The sequence below is a fragment of the Populus trichocarpa genome, chromosome 3, assembly GCF_000002775.5.
Source record: "Populus trichocarpa isolate Nisqually-1 chromosome 3, P.trichocarpa_v4.1, whole genome shotgun sequence".
Lineage (NCBI taxonomy): Eukaryota > Viridiplantae > Streptophyta > Magnoliopsida > Malpighiales > Salicaceae > Populus > Populus trichocarpa.
The window spans coordinates 2156733-2178556 of NC_037287.2; the positions used below are offsets into that span (position 1 = coordinate 2156733).

The window sequence follows — 21824 nt, forward strand, 5'->3', positions numbered from 1 at the left end:
AAAATAATATTTAGTTGGTGTAAACGTGTTTAAAAAAATAAAAAAAATTAATGATTCATGTCATAACACCGATAAAGATTAATAAGTTGGTTTTATTTTAATTAGACGGTCAAAGAAAAGACAGTGATATTAATTGTATATATATTTTTTAAAAATATCACAATACCTTGAAAAACAAATGTGAGCACGAAATTAGATAAAAAAAAATGAATCGGGTGAACAAACTCGGAAGAATATAAAAAGGAAAAAAAATTAACTATACAAAAAGATCTAAAATAAAAAATGATAATTAAAAGAATAAGGGTGAAAATAAAATAAAAATAAATTAGAGGATAACTAAATTTCTTTGATTGGAGGGTTCAAATGAAAAGAAAAATAACTCAAGCAAAAAGAAAAAAAATAAAAGAATGAGGAAAAAATAAAAAAAAATAACACACCATAAACTTGGATTGTAGGGTAAAATTAAAAACAATAAAACTTTTAGAAAAGGGTTAATGAAAAAAAAAAAGAGATTCAAAGAATAAGGACCATGTAAAAAAAAATGAATACATAAAAAATTAAAATTGAGGGACTAAATCGAAAAGGAATAGCAATTATTCAAAAGGAGAAAGGACAAAAAAAAATATAAGAAAAAAAAGACAAATTTTTGTTGGGATGGTTAAATTGAAGAGAAAAATAACTCAAATAAAAACAAAATAGAAATTAAGGACCAAACTAAAAACAATAACACAAAATAAATTTGGATTGAATGGTGAAATTGGAAAAATAAACTTTTATAAAAGGGTCAAGTTAAAAAAAATTAGAAACTAAAAGAATAGGGACCAAATTAAAAAGAAAATATATCACAAATTAGGTGTGAATGACTAAATTGAAAGGAAATAAAATTCTTATTAAAGAGTTAAGGAAAAAAATAAAAAGTTAAAAGAATGACCAAAGCGCAAATGCTAAAAACAAAGAAGACCAATCTGTATTTTTTGTTGGAGTATAGAGAAAAAAAGAAGCAAAAAAGAAAAAAGCTGATCAACGACAAGCCATCCAATCATCTATGACACATGTTGTACCTGCTGAAAGAGGACGTGACATTGCATCAAACTACACGGTGGATGGATAGTTTTGACTACAAGGAAATGTCGCAGATGCTGTCCAAAATACACGGGCGTTACATGCGTTAATAACTTTTTGAAATTTACTATTATTTTATTACAGTATAATACAACAATGCACTTGACAAAACAATAAAATTAAAAAGATATAAATAACCCTGGACTCAAAGCTTGGGTATTGTTGATTTAAAGAGCATTTTAATACTCTAATTGTACCATAACTTTTTAAAAGTCAATAATACCCCTTGCTAAAGGTTTATAATTTTTTTATTTTCAAGGTTATTTTAGTATTTTTACTGCTCGCAAAAGAGAAAAAGACCCTAGTACCTTTCCAAGCAAAATAACTTGTTATTTGATTGAGGGGCAAAACAATAATTTTAATATTGTAATCCTTATCAAAATAATTATTCCCTCCCCCTTGCATTTTAATATAGCAGTTATTTTTCTATTTCGAGTCACAAGTACATGTATATATTTTATTTTATTCCATAGTACAAGATATTCTCGAACTAGATTACGCATCAAATAATATTAGATGTTGTCTGAAACTATTTTAATAATGTAAGTTTTTTAACTTACTTTTAAAAGTTATTTTTAAATTATTTTTTGATTGAAAAAATATTAAATTTATATTTAAAAAAATTTTATTAAAAATATATAATTTTATATATTTTCAATTTAAAAAACAATTCTAAAAAATATTTTTCATCACGTTAACAGACATACACTTTAGCTCATTGATTTTTTCTTCCAGGTCTCTCACACACACATAACTAAGAGTGTGTTTGGCAGTGTGGTTGCGAGTGCTTTTCAAATAACTTTTCGTGCCAAAATGCATGCCAATGATGTTTTTTCATTTTTTAAAAATCATTTTTGACATCAACACATCAAAACGATCCAAAACATACAAACCATATTAAATTTTAGTAAAAAAAAAAAAATTTCAAATTTTTTGGAAACGCAGCCGCAGCCGCGATCCCAAACATGCTCTAATAGCTTTTTGGATTTCACAACAGCACCAAAACTGTTCCTATTTCCAAAACTAAAATCCATCCAATATTGAACATAAACAAGAAGGTGAGCCAACAATTAACCTAGGAATCTCCAACATTTGTTTTAAAAACACATATCCTGTTTTTATCTTCAACAAGGAACCCTTGCCAGCCGAACTCATGGCATTTTTAGGTAAGGAAAATTAGAATATCCTGAGCTGCTCGTCATTAGGGATTATCATCCGTCTAAATGGTTCGGTTTAGAAGATCGGTCGTTTGGTTCGATTTCACTATATATATTCTCGGTCTTTTCAGTTTGATTTCTCGATTCAGTTTTTCTGGGTTTTCAAAACTAAAACCAAACCGAAACAAATTGTTTTAAAATCTTCCAACTATGTTCTGGTTTGGTTTTTCGGGTCGGTTTTTTGAACTGATTTTGAGTTGATTTTACAGATATTCCGATATTATGCTCACCCTTGCTCCATTTTGACATGCTTGTACAATTGATTAAAATCCATGGAACAAATCACCTAGCTTTCACTTCGAAAAATTTGCATTGAAATCATGGGATTTTCTACATTCCTGATCAAGCATCTGTATTGGCTTCTTTTGTTTACCTTCTTGATATTACACCTGACAGAAATTGGTACAGTAGCCCAGTTTGATCCTTCACAGTACCCCGATATTCAAAGACAAGAAAGGGATGCTCTTTATGCTCTCAAGGCCAGATTCAACAACTCTTTTCTGAATGATAACTGGACTGGCCCTCAATGCAATACGGACTACTCGTCAAGTTGGCATGGCATTCAGTGCTTCAATGGTCGTGTAACTGAAATTTCTCTGGAAAGTATGAGGTTGAGTGTTACATTAATGGATATCGATGCATTCGTCTTCCTCACCGAGCTGACGGTCCTGAGCCTGAAGAACAATTCAATATCAGGGAACATGATGAATTTCTCTTCCAACAACAAGATGAAGCAACTTGATTTGTCAGGAAACAGGTTGTATGGTTCAATCCCAAAGTCACTACTAAGTCTTAAATTGTTGGAGTCTTTGCTTCTTCAGGATAACTATTTGACAGGGCCAATCCCAGAATTCAATCAATCCAGCTTGAGAGTCTTTAATGTCTCCAACAATGATCTCGATGGCTCGATCCCAAAAACTCACACTCTGCAATCTTTTGGCCCTGATTCATATTCTAGTAACCCTCAACTGTGTGGTCCGCCTACGCTCAACACCTGCAAAAATATCTTCGCAACAATAGATGTAGCAGATGATCAGAACAAAGAAAGTTCTCCTGCTGAACACCCAAGAAAGTCATCTATACCTAACTCTGCAAAGATATCTGTAGTTTTCATCGCTGTTGGCTTCGTTGTGGCGATTTTTCTCTTCTTTCTTCACTTCAAGAAGGCTAGGAAGCTTAAGAAAAAGGGCAGGAAAGTTGAGGAAAGAGAAGAAGAAGAAGAACAGCAACCACAGCAACACCATGCTACTTTGATTGATGATGGTTTGGAGGGTGAGGAAAAACCTGTCAGGAGTATAGAGGAGGAAAAGGGAAAGGCTGTCGATATCGAAGAAGAAAAAAGGAGGCTTATTTTCATAGAGGAAGAAGCAAAAAGTTTCACACTGAATGATCTTTTAAAAGCTTCTGCTGAGGATTTAGGCAAGGGGAACTTTGGAGATTGTTATAAAGCTGTGATGGATGGCAAGGAAGCTGTTGTTGTAAAACGAATAAGGGATTTGAAGCCATTAAGTAGTAAAGAATTCACAAGGCAATTGCACATAATTGCTCATCAGAAGCACCCCAATTTGCTACCACTTCTAGCTTACTACAACTCCAAGGATGAGAAGTTGCTGGTGTATAAATATGCAGAGAAAGGAAACCTCTTCAATCGCATTCATGGTATTCACTTCATTTTGCTCTTTCCCTTCTATTTCTTTTTCACCACAGAATCTTATCCTGAAATTCTGCTTAATTCTCTATTTTTTCTCCAGTTTTTGAAAATTAGTTTTGTTTTTTAATTAGGTTTTCTCAACCCTAGTTTTTCTTTTCATGAAGTGTAGCTCGAGAATATATTTTCTTCAACTTGATCAATACTCTAGTTTTGACATAATAAGAACAACGCAGGAAACAGGGGGAGGGACAGGATTCCATTTAGATGGAGCTCGAGAATATCAGTAGCTCTAGGCATTGCACGAGCCCTGGAATATCTTCACCTCAACACTATCTCACAAAGCATTGTCCCTCATGGCAACCTAAGATCAACGAATGTTCTTCTTGATTTGAACGAAAAGGTTCTGGTATCAGATTATGGTCTCAGTTCAATAATAGCTCAACCCATTGCAGCTCAGCGTCTTGTGTCGTACAAATCACCTGAATATAAGACTACCAAAAGGGTTTCCAAGAAATCTGATGTTTGGAGTTATGGTAGCCTTCTGTTAGAACTCTTGACTGCAAGGATATCAGTGTGCTCAGCTCCTCCAGGAACCGACGGGATGGAGCTTTGCAGTTGGGTGAAAAAGGCAGTTAGGGAAGAATGGACAGCTGAGATATTTGATATTGAGATTGCTGCGCAGAGAAGTGCAAGTTCTGGGATGCTAGAACTACTGCAGATTGCTATCCGCTGCTGCGATAAGTCCCCTGAGAACCGACCTGAAATGACTGAGGTTGTGCGAGAGGTGGAGAGCATCAAAGCTCTTGTTGAATCAGAAGATGAAGAAGACTTATCCATGGATCGATCGCTAACAGATGAATCTCTTTAACAAATGTCAGCCTTAATTAGTGATTACTCTAAATTGTCAGCTTAAAAAAACCACAATATCAGATCAGATTAAAAATAAAATATACAAATGTAGGAGAATGATCGTTACGCTTGACATTTCTTTCTGTATTATGATATTGACCCAAATCCACTATATAGCTGGCTGCTCAAGAGGTATTGTTCCACGTTCGAGCTCGTTCGTAGTTTCATGGTGAATTTTGCCTCGAAAAGATTCATTGGAGAAGATAAGGAACACGTCATATTTTCTTGTTGATAAGTTTATAGATAATATTGACAGGCAAAAACCCAATAAGATAGCTTGAAAGCGTAAACATGCATAAATTTTTTAAAAGATCATAGCTTTTAATTCAGGTATTCGATTAACAAAAATTATATCAATTCAAAAAGCTTATTTAGAGGTCCACACCATAAAAAGGGCCCAAGGTTCAAGGTAGTTTTCAAGGTCAAAATCTTATTTGAAGACCTACTTTCAAAATTTTTTGTGATTAAACCTCTAGATTCGCTTTAGATTGCTCATGTTTTAGAAATTTTGTCTTTTCTAATTATATTTTCTCTTTATTTTAACATTATTTATGGATTTATAGTTTTTTTTTTATTTTTGATTTTGACTATTTAGACTATTTTTTTTTTGAGATTTTGGAATCAATTATTATCTATAAATAAAATCCAAAGTTTAAGTTTCCCTACAAATTTGCTATCTTTATTATTTTTAGGGTTTTTTTAGAATTAAAAAAAAATACTAGTTCTCATCATATGTTTTATTAGGTGGTATTAGAGCATGTTAGTGTGACTGATGGACAGAGTCAATAATAACTATCTTAGTGACATGGTTCAAGGGTGAAGGTGATCTAGGGTGATGTGAGGATCTAAGAGGCATTTGAAAAAAGATTTGGAATTATAGTTAAAATTAATAGATAGGATATTTGATGACATGATTGACAATTTTGAGCAATTGCTAATAAGTGATACAAACAAAAATTATAATGGTGAGAGGGGCATGCTTAAAGAAGTACCTTGTGACAGACTCAATGCCCCACATATTCTCATACAGCAATAAAAAAAAAGAATAAACAAGATTATGGAGGCTTTGTCAACTATGGCAATAATAGGTATGGAAAACGCCACCCAAACACTAATGAGTTCTTTAGGTTGGCATTTCTATTTTCAAAAGGGATCTTGATATTGAAGAGTTCCTTGATTGGATCACTGAGTGTGATAGACTTAAGAATTACATGAATATCTTAGAGGAGAGGATTGTGAAATTGGTGGTAATTAGATTGAAGGGAAGATCGTCTTCTTGGTGGAAGCATTAAGTGGAGATATGAGAGATGGAATGCAAAACACTTCTTAGATCTTGATTTTAAAAAAAAGAGAGTTATGAGATCAATTTTTATGCCCTAATAGTAATATCCATTCAGACATTATTAAGAGTACTCTTAAGGTCATAAAATAGTCCACATGAATACTACTAAGTTTTAGAGATTGGTTAAATGCCATTAGTTGCAAAAGATGAATAAAAAATAAGTAACATGATTTTAAAGGGACTAAGGCTAATTATTAGGGATAAGATAGGGACGCAAATGATCTTTATCCTATATGAGATGTGAAATAGAACACTCAAAGCATAATTGCTCTTGAAAATGAGGGTTGACAATAATAAGTTTTATCTATTAATAAAATTCCAACTTTGAATTTCCATATAACTTTGTAGTCTTTATTCTTTTTAAAGTGTTTTTAGAATTGACAAATCCTAGTTCTCATTGTACACCATGTCAAATAGCCTTAAAAGTTGACCTAATTGATAGATAGAGTCAATGATGAATATCTTAGTCGCATGGTTCAAGGGTAAATGCCATCTAAATTGTTGTAAGGTCCTAATAGTCAATGTAGAAAGATATGGAATAGAAGCCCAAACAAATGGAAATGACATATGATGACATGATTGACTATTTTGAGCAATTTCTAATAGGTGGTGAAAAGATAAATCATGATGATGAGAGGAACATGATAAAAAAAAATACCTTGTACTAGACCTAATGCTTAATTTATTCTCTAACACCAATGAAGATGAGGATATAGAGGATCTTAGAGGCTTTGTCAACTATGGTAAGAATATGTATGACAAGTTTTACCCACACACTAATGAGTTTTGTTTGTAGGTTGGCATCCCTAGTTTCAAAAGGTATCTTCATGTTGAAAAGTTCTTTGACTGGACTGTTGAGTGTGATAGACTTAAGGATTACATCAACGTCTCGGAGGAGAGGATGATGAAATTGGTGGCAATACAAATTAAAGGAAGGAGTGTCTTCTTAATGGAAACACCTAGTGAAGATAAGAGAGATGAGATATTGAACATCTATTAGATCTTAGTTTCAAATAAGAAATATATTGCATGACCAATTTTTACCGCTGACTACCAACAATATCTATTTATATATTATCAAGTGGGGCCAGAGGGTCAGAAAATAGTCTATGAGTATACTGCTAAGTTTTAGAGGTTGGCTTAATGTAATCAATTACAAAAAAATATAAAAGATGCAACATACTATGATATAGTAGACATGAATACTTGTAATTTGATTTTTAAAAGGCATTGATAGTTTGAAGTAGATGCTAAACACTTAGTTAGAGATAGTTAGGGATAACTTTTATAAATTCTGTAAAAATAGGTTTAACTATATATTGGTTCCTATAAAATGAAAAGTCCTGCCCAAAACTTATAAAGTAGAGGGGAAGATTTTCATCATTATTACTAGTTTTAGTAATGGTAAAGGAAACACATAAAACTAAATAGACACTTGCACTAGTAGTGAAGACATTGGTGGTTGATAAAGAAGACAAACATAATTTGAACATACTAGAAGGTATGAAACCATTGCATACAAAGTTTGACGAGATTATACCAAATGAGTTGCTTGGTGGGTTGCCATCAATGAGAGATATTAAACATCAAATTGACTTGATTTCAGAGCTAGCTTACCAAATCCACCACATTACAAAATGAGTTAAAAAAAAAGGTGAGATTTTTTGGGAGAAAGTGAAAAAGTTATTGAGAAAGAAGTACATTTATGAGAGTTTAAGCTCGTGTTTTGTACCTGCCTTGTTGACTCTGAAGAAGGATTGAAGATAATGTATATGTATTGATATTTGTGTCATTAATAAAATTACAATAAGGTACCTATTTTATATTCCATACTGGATGACATATTGGACCAGTTAAATAGTGCAATATCTTTTTGAAAATTGATCTATGTGATGGGTACCATAAAATACAAATCTTATTAGGAGATGAGCAGGAAGCAACTTTTTATATGAATGATGGGTTGTAAGAATGAATAATTATGTTATTTGGCTTGCTAAATGCCTTAAACACCTTTACAAGGATAATTAATAAGGTTTTTCATCTTCTTATAATATATTTTTTCTGTGTATTTTAATGATACATTGATTTATAGTTATATAAAGCAAGAACATGTGAAACATTTAAAGGAGATATTAATAGCTTTATAAAACATATTATATATGAATTTGAAGAAATGAGAATTTTTAATCGACAAGTTATTATTCATAGGTTTTGTGATTAGTGTAAAAAATATTCATATAGACGAGAAGAAAGTGAAAACAAAAACAATAAAAGAATGACTAACTTGAAATAATATTAGTGAGCCATATAGTTTCCATGACCTGGCTACCTTTTACAAGCATTTCATTCCCAACTTTAGTTATATAGTTGCTCTAATTACATAGTGTCTAAAGAAAGGAAAGTTTGACAAGAATGAAAAAGCTAAGAAGAGTTTTGGCCTAATAAAGAAGAAGTTGTGTATCACTTACGTGTAAGATTTTATAGCCTAATTTTCAAATCAATTTAATATTGAAGGATAAAATTAAAAAAATAGTTAAAAAACTTGAGTCAACTGAGTTAACCTGTTAAATTTGTTGTTTAGACCATGAGACTAGGATAATCTCATAAAAAAAATGAAAAAAAATTATAAAACACAATCCCCAATAAATATAATGTTGAAAGAAAGAATTGAAATTGAAAAATCGATTAAAAAGGGATTTAAAGAAACAATTCTAGTTAACTCAGGTTAACTCGTCAACCTGTGACCTGAGTCATGAGACGAGGATAACCTTATAGAAAATAAATCTAAATAAATTATGAAACCTAATTCATCAATTCAATATTAAAAGATAAAATTAAAAAAAAATCAATTAAAAAAAAACTTGAGTCAACTAATTAAACTCATGGTTCAGGTTATGAGATTAAGATAGTCTCATAAAAAAATAAATTGATAAAAATTATAATACCTAATCTTAATAAATCTAATGTTAAAGTATGGGAATGAAATTTAATAAAAAAGAATATAGACAAAAAAAAATAAAGGAAAGAAAAAAAAACATTATTAAGTGAACAAAGAGATGTATATTAAAATTCCTATTAAGTGAATAGTATAATTTTTTATTAAAGAAATAATATTTTATGATGAGAAGTACATTAAAATTGTCGATGATTAAGTAAATAATATAAAAAAAATGAATGGCTCTAATGATTGTCCAATGACACGTTTCATTTATGCTGTTTATCTTTTCTCCTTCGTCCACAACCAGAACGAGCTACCTTGAAAACAAAGAAAACAGAGAAGAGAGACAGCCTTCGGTACTGCAGAGTAGCGTTCATCTCCACCTCGCTCCACCGCTAATGGCCATGTTTTCTTGTTCAGCTAGGCCTACTAAGCTATATGCTGCTCTTCCTCTTCCCCCAGCCAAACATGGCACTTCTCATCATTCTATAATGCTCACATTTCCCTCATCTTCAAAACCCAAAAAGAATAATTCTCGCGTAGGCATAGACTTATTATCAAGCTCCAACAACAACCCTGATGATTCTTGGGGATATTGGAGGACCAACGTTTCCTTCTTTCAATTTTTTTCAGCCAAAAGTAAAGATGTAAAGAGCCTTAAACAGCAACTTCTTGAGGCAATAGCGCCTCTTGATCGGGGTGCTGTGGCTACCCCTCAGGACCAAAAACGCGTTGATGAGGTAATCTAACTTGCTACTTCCACTTCCATTACTGTTAATATTAGAGTAGTATTCATGCTAAACATAGAGTAACATTTTATGAAGAATCAAGCATAAATAAATACCTGAATTGATCTAAAAAAGCATCAAGAAATGAACTCTTCGGTGTTTTTGATGATTTTTTCGAGGAAATTGCATAGGATATGTTATGGCTAAAGTAGATGTAATCATAACACCTATAGTACATGGGTTTAAATGATAATCATAATAATAATTAAGGAAAGCCTCTATAATTCAGATGGGGTTTGCATGGTTTAGCCCAGCATTTGATTTGAGGTTTAGGATTGCCATCAGTTGGTTGGATCATGTGTCCGAAACAGTAGTTTGAGGAGTTCTCTTCATAGCTCATTGGCATTTTAATGTGTGTTTCTGTATTAATATTTTGTCTCTTCTTTGATCAGATTGCTCAGGAACTTGAGGCTGTGAATGATATAAAGGAGCCATTCAAGTCAAATCTTCTGAATGGGAAATGGGAGCTTTTATATACAACATCTCAATCAATTCTTAAAACAAAGGTTCGATTTGTGTTTTGTCAACTTAGTCTCTTAGTTGTTTGACTACATAGTTGTGCAAGTTCGTATAATTTCTAAACTATGTATTAATTGCTCTGCACTCTAATGTAATTCCCGGTTACTGAGGTCATAGGTGCTCCTGAGCACTGTATGGTTACATGATATATGCATCTGTGTCAAACTTCTATTATTGCCTTGTTAGTGGGAAGTGTTGTTAATAACTTTGATGGTCAAATGCCAAGTTTACAAGATTAATTTCATGGGGTCTCTAGGAGTGTAGTTGTCAGGTTTGGCGCCCAGTTTTTCTAACTTGGTATTATATAGCTTATTTTCCAGTGAAATTGCTGGTTTATACATGCAACTTTAGCTTAGAAATTAACAGCAAACGGATTCTCTTTATGCTTAATCCTGGAGATCAACATGCATGGTGATGGCGTGGAGAGATTTTCTAGTGTAAGAAACAGTATCAAGCAATTTATTCACCATAAAAGAGATGCAATTCTTCTGTATTATGGTTTGCAGATGGCAAAATCATGGTGCTCCGTTAGATACACAAAACAGCAGAATAAAAAGCTGCTGTAATTGTTATTTGAGACTGGAGATGTTATCCTAAGGAGATTCAAGAGCAACTAAAAAATTCCATCAGCTGAAGCGCATTTTGAAATGAGGGCAAGCTGACTGTGTTACATAGTCTCTTATCTTATAGTCAATGGCAAGTTTGTCTGTGGTCAGTGGTTGGATTTGGAAAGGCAAAGAACACAAAAAACTGGACTGGCACTTTGTTGACTGTTCTCGATTTCAGCGTAAGAAATATCGGTTCCTATGCTTACAGCAATAGTATACAATCTGATAATGGGAGAGCTGAAATTGAGAGGCATTTTACAACCTGATGCATTCATTCTCCAGGCAGAATTTAGAAGCAAAAGGCCCCATTCACCTACATGGACTTTTCAAACGGCATAGGAGAAAATATTCTCTAGCAGAATCCATTAACAAGGCTTGTCAATGCCGCGACTTGATTGTCATGTCAGAGAAAAACGCCTGTAAAAACTACGCAGAGGTTGGAGTTTGAATATTACTCTGCCCATGGCGGTAGGTAGTTCCTTCTCATTTCACACTGTACGCAGCAAGTTTCTAACTCATTAAGCAGTTTTTTGCTTGTAATCAGACCTTCTCTTCAGTTAACAAGCTGCATTATTATATCTACATATAGCTGGGATACAGGCAGCGATGAGCGTTGGGAAAGCTCTCTCCTGTCTGATTTAACATGGCTAGATTATCTTTTATTGAGGATTGAGCTTCCATTATATTTCTTTTCCATAGTTGTCTTGTGGGTATATCACTGCTCTTCTTTCTTTCTTTCTTTTCTTTATTAGCATAAACTATAATGCTTCTCTCTTCTTGGTGTATGGAGTCATTCTATCTTATCTGCAGATCTGGCTATTTCTTCCTGTAATCCTTTCCTTAATTGTTTTCTTCTTGTTTTGCACAAGTTTTAATTTCTTGTGTATGATATTTGCATAGCAGAGACCAAAGTTCTTGAGACCAAATGGAAAAATCTACCAGGCAATTAATGCGGATACTTTAAGGGCTCAAAATATGGAAACTTGGCCCTTCTTTAACCAGGTACTCCTCATTCTATGTCTACAATATACTCTTTTCAGTTTTTGCTGTTTTTATCTGCAAACTCAAAAATTTAAGTTGTTAGACGAGGTTTTAAAAATTATTCAGGTGAAAATTTTTTAAACTTGAAACTTGTATTATTGCATAGCTCACCACTACCTCATAACCTTGTGAGGTAAGACTCAAACTTATGACTATTTAGTCATTAAAATTCTGATATCATATAAAAAACCCATTTCAATTTATAAGATTAAACGGTTAGACGAGGCTTAAGAGAACTATTTTTGAATTGATTATTTTGCGAGTTTTTCTTTCTTTTCTTAACCCATAAACTAAATTGATCAATGTATCTGCAGGCCACCGCTAATTTAGTGCCTCTAAACACAAGAAGGGTAGCTGTTAAATTTGACTTCTTCAGAATTGCAGGTCTGGTATGTATTTTAGCTCCTGGTATTCTCTTGCAATGAGTATGCCCTTATCAATCTTCATGTCATGTCATGCAAGGGCATACTCAAAATGTTCTCTCAACACTTCTCTTTCGATTCTGACAGGGCTTATCGTTAGCCATGTATTTAGCACAGTTCAAGTTTATCAATCTTTATGAATGTTTTCCATGATCTTGACTGATAATGTTAAGACCCTGTAGATACCTATTAAATCACCTGGAAGTGGCCGTGGTCAATTGGAAATCACCTACTTGGATGAGGAGTTGCGGTAAGTGATGCAAAAGCTTTTCTTCTTCAAGCATGATCATATAGTGATAAGATTTCTGATCATTCTTGAACTTATCAAGCATTGCTGGAATCTGTTTTGTGCATGACAGTCCTCAAGAACATGTTTTTTTCAGTTCCCTTTTCTTTTTCTTGTACCAAGTATATATTGAATAAGGGTTCAGCATTGAACATCAGCCTTAGCTTATGCAAGTCTTTTCAACAACCTTGTGCTTCTTGTTGAGCTCTAGACGATGGTCCCTTTGTCTGCAGAATATCAAGGGGTGATAGAGGAAATTTGTTCGTTCTGAAAATGGCGGATCCATCTTACAGAGTCCCTCTCTAATGTAATTCTAGTGAAACTTGATTCTTAAAGCAAAGTTTGAGAATTCTAGTGAAATTTGTTCATTCTAGTGTTTGCCCTATAAAGAAGAGAGCTCGGAAATTTGAGTGTGCAGGTGAGCTAGATCATGGTTGTCAAACCCGATTTGGTTTGATGAATTAGACTTAAAAAAATTCAATGATTCAAAATTTAACCTAGATTAGGTTTGAGATTAATCTAATGAAAGAGTTGACTAGTCGCAAAGCATGAATTTCATGCTTTTCAATCTTAAACAAACACATTTTTAGGTTAACCTGGTATTATCAAACTCTTAAACATATTGACTACCGCGGTATCAACTTTGAAATATAAAAATTCATAGTTATTTATTATTTATTAAAAAATAAAATAAATAAGTATGTTTTGGAGTGTGGTTGTAGTTGCTTTTTAAATTGTTTTTTATTCTGAAATATATCAAAATGATATTTTTTTATTTTTTAAAAATTATTTTTTAGAACGGCGCATTAAAACGATCCAAAACATATTAAAAAATTAATTTTTAACAAAAAAAAATTGAATTTCTTAGAAACGCGAGTTGGACATGTTAAAAGAAGCTAGTCAAACCTCGGGCTTGACCATTACAAACCAGTAGGGGTGATCATTTTTGGTTCGGTTTGGTTTTTATATAAAAAAAATAACTAAACCGAAATATTTTTTTATAAAAACCGACTGGTTTCGGTTCGGTTCTTTAAGACAAAAACCACTTCAAACCGGTTTGACTCGATTTTTTCAGTTTGGCTCGGTTTGGACCGAACCCGAACCGAACCGAACCGGTTGGCTTTTTTAGAATTTTAATCGATTTTTATATGATTCGGTTTTTTTAATTTTTTTTTTCTAGTTTTTTCAATTTTATCAGTTTTTTTTGTTTTTGTACTCACCCGCGCACTCCAGTGTATTCTTCAAACTCATTCAAACGACATGACATATTATGTTATGCGAATTAGGTACGAGGGAAATTAAAAACTCAACCACGTGGAAATGGCACCGTTATACTGATGACGGTAATCTAACGGAAATAATCCAATTTCCAAAAAAAAAAAAAAGTTGGAGAGAGCTCCAATAAAAAAATTAAAAGTTAGAATTAGTTTTCAAAATATTAAGGCAGTGTTTGTTTATGAGATGAGATCAATGTTTTGCGCTGTAATTTTATATGAGTCCAACTGACGTTGTAGTTGTTTTTGTTTGTCAAAATAGTAATATTAAATTTAATGTTCTTTGGTGATTTTTAATAATTTTGATGATGTAATTGTTTTAATGTATTTTTAATTAAAAAATACTTTTAAAAAATTTACTATGCACTATGTTATTAAGAGTATGTATGGCAGTGTAGTAGCGGTTGTTTTTCAAATAACTTTTTGTACCGAAATGCATGCCAATGATTTTTTTATTTTTTAAAAATTATTTTTGACATCAGCACATCAAAACGATCCAAAACATATAAACCATATTAAATTTTAGCAAAACAAAAAATTAAATTTCAGAGTTTATAAAATTAATCAAGATGTATATAAAAATCCAATAATCTATATTAATAATAAAAAAAATCATAAATGATAATGACCGACTCCACCTCTTTTCCTATGTTAATTTCCCTTTCATGGCCTTTCATTGTCACTAAACACATGAAAAAGAAAACAAAAACAAAACCCTTTCTCTCTCCCTTCGGCAAAACCCCACCACAGACAACACAATTTTTTTTCACCCAAGAGTTTATTTATTTTATTTTATTAATGTTTTTATATCATTTTAATATATTAATATCAAATATAAATTTTAAAAAATAAAATAAAATATTATTTTAATAGATTTTTAAATACAAACCAGTAAAAAAAAAAATACCGCTCCCTCTCTCGTGATCGAAAACAACCGCTTGACAAAAAAACAAAACAAAATCTAAGCAGCACGGCCGCCAACGTTAAGTTCTACGAAGACAAAATGTAGTAAGAGATGGGATGGTTTTTCTCTTCAAAACCCAGAAGACGACCACCAAAGTATTCTTCAATGGCTCCACCTCCTCCCTCCCTCTCTTCTCTTCTCCCCCACTCTCATTCTTTCCTTCCTCCCCAAAACCCTCATCTCACCCACCGTTACATGCCCTCTCCCCGCCCCTCTCATTCTTTATCTTTCACTACGAGATTTTCTCCCGACAACAAGCTAAACGACGACAAGATCACGTACCCGCCCCCGCAGCAGGAGAAGAAATCGTTTGCTGTTGCCACCGGTGAGCTTTTCTTGGGAATCGCGTCAAGGGTTTTGAGGAGCAGGAATAAGAATAGTTATAATAACAATAAAGTTTCTGGGCTGTCTTTGCTTGAGAAATCTGATGATGGGAATGTGGATTATGAGGAGAGGATTCGGGCTGTGATGGAGGATGAGGTTGAGCCTGTGGTTATATGGGAACAAAGAGTTAAAGATATTGAAGCGGAGAAAGAACGGCCTGTTGTTACCAGTCCTGGTTTTTGTTTCTCTGCTGCTGGTTTGTTGTTTCCTTATCATCTTGGAGTTGCTCACTTGCTTATTGAAAAGGGTTATATCAAGGTCCCTTTTCTCTCTCTCTTTGTTTTTCGATTTCTTTGTGGGTTTGATAGAGTACTGTGTGCGTTCGTTCTCTTTTTGTTGGAATTTGTTTTGTGTCTGTGCGATGTTACTTCATCATGTTTTGGATTTTCTTACTTGATTTTCATAATTGTTCATGTTGGTCTAGTTTTGCACTTCTTCTTTTTTTCATTGGAATTAGAAACGTTTGTGACCTCGACTGGTTCTTGGTTCTTGTCATGGATATTGTTTAGAAACTGCTAATTTGATCAATCCATGTATTGTATTTACATCATTAAAATTTTAAATTAGATTGCACTGTCGTCCAAGATGTTCTCGTATTTGAAATTTGTGCATCATGCAAGAAATAGACAAGAAGTGGAAAGCAAAAATGAATCCACTTCTCTTCATGTCCTCGTATATGATTTTTCTTTTCTGCTGTATTTAGGTTGTTTAGTCAAACTGGGGATCAATAATTCTAATCTTTAGCTTAAGCCTCTGTTTCTTTCTTTCGTTTTTCTCTTTCCATTTGAAGATTATTTTTCTTATGTTCTGAACAGGAAACCACACCATTGGCTGGTTCCTCTGCTGGTGCTATAGTCTGTGCTGTGATTGCCTCTGGGGCTGGTATGCAGGAGGCTCTAACAGCTACCAAAGTGCTGGCTGAAGATTGTCGGCTAAGAGGGACTGCCTTTCGGCTTGGGGTATGTTTCTACTCCAATACTTTAGTAGGGTTATCAGAGCTTGCATGCAATTTTTCTTAACTTACCAACAGTTAATATCTGAATTGAATTGTGGCATTCAATCTTTAAGATTTGCTGTGTCTGCTTTTCTTAACTTACCAACAGTTAATATCTGAATTGAATTGTGGCATTTAATCTTTAAGATTTGTTGTGTCTGCCTTTCATTCTAAAGAATTTTCACTGTCAGTGACTTATTCTTTTAATGCCATTCGGCTATGAGTCCATGTTTCAATACCTGAGTCAATCCTTCTAGTGTTTTGACCTTCATCATATGCCATTTTGAGGGCAGTGTAACAATGCATTGTACACTATAAAGTTGGCTTTACAGTATGAAGTAATTGTTTTTATGAGATGAAACAAATGGGAAGGAATGTCTAGAAAATGGAAGGCATATGAATAAGAGATATTAACTCAAGCAACTAGTTAACAATGTCTGAAGAACCTCTGCGGGCCATGAAATATCATGCTTGCAAATAAAGTTATTCTCTTTTGCTGCTTTGATTGCTGTGCACCGTGCTGTCTCGTATGATCCTTGGTCATCATTTGCTGAAAGTAGTGATCATTTGCATAGCTTAGACTGAGCAGGATGCTTTTGCAGATGCTGATTCTAAACTTGCAATTAACAGCATGCTTATCTCACTACTTCGAAACAATTTGTCATGCAATGTAAAATACCTTCAAGGGCAAGTTTCATAAGTAAGTACCCTTAAGGGAATGTTTATAATGTACAAAGAATAAACATGATATTGGGTTTAGCGTGAGATTTTGGCCATAATGCAACTTTATGTTAGCTCTGTGAACAGTAAACCTTTTGCAAATTAATAAACAAGCTAGGATTTCCTATATGTTTCTGCTACAATTTGTCTTGCAATGTGAAATAACCATTGATTGTACTTTCTTTTCCGTAGGCTGTTCTGCGGGATATTCTTGAAAAGTTTCTGCCAGATGATGTTCATGTTAGGTGCAATGGGAGGGTTCGAAGTGAGAACAATTGTCTTTCCTCCACCCTTATGATTTTTAGTAGTGCTCTGAGTTAGAAGATGCTTTCTAGTAGAAAATATTTCATTTTATGCAAATATATGTCTAGTTGATTTAGAATGGTATAAAGGATTGGTGCAATTACTCAGGCAAAAAGACACTATGAATGAAATTATGCAGAGATTTTTTTTATGTGCTGGGTATTCCAAAGAGGTTGTGTGCTGATAATTTAATGCTGTAGGCCACCATTCTCTGCTGCGATTTGGATAATCCAGTTTCTAGGACTATGACCTTGGCTTATGAATAGTGATAAATCTATGCTGCTATAGATGTTGTATGTTCTAAGTTGTGTCCATTCCAAGGCTTACCTGGGTTGATGTTCACCTCAATCCTCACATTGGTCACACTCCTCTTTTTATATTGAAGATGAAGCAAAGGAGACTACTATGAGTTTAAGTTTTGGAGATTCGTAAAATATGACATGGGGAGAAATTTCATAGCCTAAGGCACTTGTTTTTTATTTAATCTGTTTGTACTCTTCTCATATAATGTAGGTGTATCACATAACCATGGTGAGATTGAATTACCCAAAAAGTCAAACCCAAGATTTACTGCTTGTAAACGTGGGTGTTATTTTCCTGAATTGTTAAATGGGAGCTAGGGTTGCACACAATGGGATAGAGATTGAAAGAACAGAGGAAGGAGGATCAGGAAATACGAACAGAGCTCAAACTTTGTGGCAGGTGAATATGCCAAGACATGCATGGGGAGAACTGAGCAGGAGTGATAGTAGAGTGGTACTTGGTACTTGGTTTAAATGTGCAGTGGATGACACGGTTGAGATTGGAGCCTTTTTTAGTGGTCTGAGCAGAAAAATTGAGGTTTTCCAGTAATGTGGTGAAGAATGATCTGGATATGGACCAATAGGATGATGACAAGTGGTCTTGATTTAATCAAATATTAGTGTGACTTGTAGCATGTATGACATGGTTGATGTTGGAGCCTTTTTTAGTGGGATATGGATGTGTAAGCCTTCTTCCTGAATCCTAATCCTATTGAACCAAGCCAATTCTTCCAAAGATGTCCCACTGATCTCTGACCAACTTTAGAAACCTGTCACAAATCCTCTAAAGAATCCTATTGGCCACCTGGAAACAGAAATAACAAATAATAGGAGTATTTATCTGACAACATATATAAAAAAATATTTATATACTTGCACAGCTCAAATAAAAACTGTTTGGTTTAGCTGTTGGCTTTAGCTTAACTGGTAAAAGGCCGGTTGCATTGCCTTGGATGTTTGATTCTTACCAAGCATAAAAAAATATGCAGATAGGTCAGTGTTACTTCTCAGGCTGTTGGGAGTCTTTATGGTGCTGCACTCTATTTAAGATTTGATTTTGGCTTAGCCATGCTTCATTCTGGTTAGTTTTAGGACAGTTAATAATTGTGCTTGTAGGAACTATATTTCATTTGTGTGCTCATGAGTTTTGGGAAAATGTTAGCCTTCTGCTTGTGTGGATAAGGGAATTGGTATTTCCTTGTTGTCAAGACATTTTGTTGATTTTGTAATGTGTTATTATTTAGGAATTTTATATTTTAATATGTTTTAAGCATGATTTTGTTATTACTATGAGTTATTATTTGGTTAAAATCTAATTGCAATTTTATCTTCTGCATAAGCGCACACATATTTTGTATTTTGAGTTTTGATTAAAGAGGTGAATTTGATCTTGTTTGAGATGGATTCCTCTTTTTCTATGTGGATGGATTCAAGGAACCTCCAAGTGGATATGTACTGTCGATTTTACTTTCTCATACGTGTTATATGCCAGTTATGACTGGTCATAAATTCCCATATGCACTGTTTTTCTTTCTTTTGTGTCTTGCTTTTCGTTGTTGTTATAATATTGACGCGCACTCAATTGTTTATGCTCTTCTGCTACAGTCGCTGTTACTCAGATCCTGTGGAGGCCTAGGGGTTTGCTAGTGGATCAGTTTGACTCCAAGGAAGATCTCATAAATGCAGTTGTGACTTCTTCCTTCATTCCAGGGTGAATAATTAATATGCTATTTGACGACAATATTTGTCATGTGAGTTCATTTAATGGCATTGAACTAAAGTGAAATTCAGTGCAGATATCTTGCACCAAGGCCTGCCACGATGTTCCGGAATCGACTTTGTATTGATGGTGGTTTGACATTGTTTATGCCACCAACATCTGCTGCTCAGACGGTATGTGGAAAAATCTGTCGAAACCTTATCAATTGTTGCTTGGCTGCAAATAGTCCTTGCTTACTTTTCATGTGTCATAATTGAGTTAAGGAAGTTTTGATGATGATCCCTTTGTCAGTACACAACTTTTTTGTAAGTGAAAAGGCAGCTATTGTTGATGCGTACTTTTCTTAGAATATATTGTTGAAGAGTACTTGTTAAGATGAGATAGAAGCAATACTTTTCTTCTTAACTCTTTGTGAGTAAAATGAGCTAGAATAGTTTATGCATGCCAAATTCAGCAGTCTGCTCTGGACCCAGCTCAAACAGCTTGATATCAAGAGTTTGCACCTTACGCTCTTCACCTCACATAATCTGCAACCTTAACATCTTTGATTTGGGTGTAGCTTTTAATTTCCATTCTATGTATTTCCAAATAGGCTCAAGAGCTTAACCCATCCTATCTTTAGCACGCTTTTCGCCTCATATAATTCCGCTAATTTTGTCATCTTGATTGAATGCGGCTTTGAATTGCCATTCAATAAATTTAGGCAGTGCAAGGAAATTTAGGGTTCCAGGACTCATTGTTTATTGAAATCAGATCTTTTCAACAATTTATGAAATACTTTATGGTTGTGTTTCTACATCATGGCATCTTGCATGGGTCTTTACTCGGGTTAATGGTTCTGTACATCCTGCAGCCTGATATATTTTAGGAACTGAAACTCCGCATAACCTCTGTGGTTTTAAATTGCGTCCTGGTCTTGGTCGTGATTGCAGATTAAAGCCTATCAATGCATTAACTGTCACGGCCACAATCGTCGTGAAATATTGGCAACTCTTAACAAAATTTTAATATGAAAAGTGTTCAGTAACGTGAAAAATAATGGCAGAGGACTGCCCATGGCTTCCTACAATGGCTGTTAACAACGTACAACGGCCAACAGTTATGTAATAGTCATTGTTTAAAACAATGATAACCTGATCAATGGTTTTTTCAGCACCCAAGGGTAGTTTGTACAAGTACCTTGTTTCATTTTGTAAAAGTTGTGACTAATTGCTATGTGAATGGGCTATCTTTCTGGATGGTATGATTGTTCACATGCTACCATGCAGGTTCGTGTTTGTGCTTTCTCGGCCAGCGGTTTGGGACTGCAAGGGATCGGGATTAGTCCAGATTGCAATCCTGAAAATAGGGCTACCCCAAGGGAGGTAAGTGCAGCACTAGGATTTATGTCTCTTTCATTTTTTTTGATAAGCCAATGAACATCTTTGTTGTCAACTATTCCAGCTTTTCAACTGGGCATTAGAGCCAGCAGAAGATCATATTCTTGACAGGCTTTTCGAGCTCGGATATTTAGATGCTGCTGTGTGGGCTGAGGAGAACCCAGTTCAGAATGTAGTTCAAGATGACATTCCCTTGGTTGAAAATGGCTCTAGTAGCTCACAATAAGGCGCATCACCCAGTTTCCATGTCAAGTATGCACTGGTGACCATGTTAATTTCGTTTATGCCGTTTTCCGATGGCTGGTCAACCAGGTGTTCATTCATTTTCTTACACGTCAATGATGCTCGATGTAGGGAACAGAAAATGTTCTTGTTCTTCAACTATATGTTATGCTGTATAGTAAAATTGTTGACTAATTGCAAGGTACATTGGAAGGAAAATAGCAACAGAAGATAAGGAAAAGTCCGTAATTTTGATAGAGCAAAACAAGATCAGAACATTAAATGCCATGTCTTTTCTGCCTGAAACTTTTGTTTTCTGTTTATTTCCCCCTGAAAGTATCCAATTCAGGATCTTTGTTGCCATACCAGTTTGTTCAGGATCTTTGAGGCACTAGTAGTTATATAGAACAAAGAGGGTGGTTGGAAGTGTGGAAGTGGTTGCTTTTCAAAGTGTTTTTTATTTTAAAACACATTAAAATAATATTTTTAATATTATTATTTTTTAAAAATTATTTTTGATATAACACATCAGAGTGATATGAAAATATAAAAAAACATATTAATTTAAAGTAAAAAAATAAAAGAAATTCAAAATATTTTAAAAGCACTTTCCAATACTTTTCAATCACAGTGTCAAACACTGTCAAAAAATAGTGATGCAACAGTTCTTGTTATAATTATTAAACTTAGTTTGACCCAGCAAGTCGACCTAAATCTAA

At 33.9% G+C, this 21824-nt stretch overlaps 3 protein-coding genes across 9 annotated transcripts; all 3 read left to right on the forward strand.

Moving 5' to 3' along the window:
• The first annotated feature begins 2659 nt into the window (after nt 1–2659).
• On the forward strand, nt 2660–4948 carry LOC18110320 (probable inactive receptor kinase At2g26730). The gene is made up of 3 exons (XM_024597443.2): nt 2660–2956; nt 3146–3998; nt 4224–4948. Exons 1-3 carry the CDS (start codon nt 2660–2662, stop codon nt 4856–4858), a joined length of 1785 nt encoding a protein of 594 aa, XP_024453211.2. The 3' UTR covers nt 4859–4948.
• A 4476-nt stretch (nt 4949–9424) lies between these two features.
• Nucleotides 9425–13203, forward strand: LOC7461547 (probable plastid-lipid-associated protein 4, chloroplastic). 7 transcript variants are annotated; one of them, XR_002980829.2, is made up of 6 exons: nt 9425–9919; nt 10360–10473; nt 11998–12096; nt 12450–12524; nt 12731–12807; nt 13077–13203. XR_002980829.2 is itself a non-coding variant. In XM_002303128.4 (6 exons), exons 1-6 carry the CDS (start codon nt 9452–9454, stop codon nt 13147–13149), a joined length of 897 nt encoding a protein of 298 aa, XP_002303164.4. In that variant the 5' UTR covers nt 9425–9451; the 3' UTR covers nt 13150–13203. The 7 variants fall into 7 exon arrangements, 4 of the variants coding, with proteins under 4 accessions (XP_002303164.4, XP_024452803.2, XP_024452801.2 ...); XR_002980828.2 differs by having other exon boundaries at nt 12450–12519; XR_002980830.2 differs by having other exon boundaries at nt 12450–12519; nt 12740–12807.
• A 1862-nt stretch (nt 13204–15065) lies between these two features.
• Nucleotides 15066–21411, forward strand: LOC7461548 (uncharacterized). The gene is made up of 7 exons (XM_002303129.4): nt 15066–15723; nt 16281–16424; nt 17372–17444; nt 19390–19495; nt 19581–19677; nt 20773–20868; nt 20948–21411. The coding sequence occupies exons 1-7, from the start codon at nt 15133–15135 to the stop codon at nt 21107–21109; spliced, it is 1269 nt and encodes a 422-aa protein (XP_002303165.3). The 5' UTR covers nt 15066–15132; the 3' UTR covers nt 21110–21411.
• Nucleotides 21412–21824: the final 413 nt, after the last annotated feature.

Coding starts and splice junctions, on each gene's coding strand:
- LOC18110320 (XM_024597443.2), top strand. CDS start 2,660: ATGGGATTTTCTACATTCCTGATCAAGCATCTGTATTGGCTTCTTTTG. Junction 2,957..3,145: donor TGGAAAGTATGAGGTTGAGT/GTTACATTAATG, acceptor AAATTGTTGGAG/TCTTTGCTTCTTCAGGATAA. Junction 3,999..4,223: donor CCTCTTCAATCGCATTCATG/GTATTCACTTCA, acceptor AGAACAACGCAG/GAAACAGGGGGAGGGACAGG.
- LOC7461547 (XM_002303128.4), top strand. CDS start 9,452: ATGCTGTTTATCTTTTCTCCTTCGTCCACAACCAGAACGAGCTACCTT. Junction 9,920..10,359: donor ACCAAAAACGCGTTGATGAG/GTAATCTAACTT, acceptor TTCTTTGATCAG/ATTGCTCAGGAACTTGAGGC. Junction 10,474..11,997: donor AATCAATTCTTAAAACAAAG/GTTCGATTTGTG, acceptor TTTGCATAGCAG/AGACCAAAGTTCTTGAGACC.
- LOC7461548 (XM_002303129.4), top strand. CDS start 15,133: ATGGGATGGTTTTTCTCTTCAAAACCCAGAAGACGACCACCAAAGTAT. Junction 15,724..16,280: donor TTGAAAAGGGTTATATCAAG/GTCCCTTTTCTC, acceptor TGTTCTGAACAG/GAAACCACACCATTGGCTGG. Junction 16,425..17,371: donor GGACTGCCTTTCGGCTTGGG/GTATGTTTCTAC, acceptor TCTTTTCCGTAG/GCTGTTCTGCGGGATATTCT.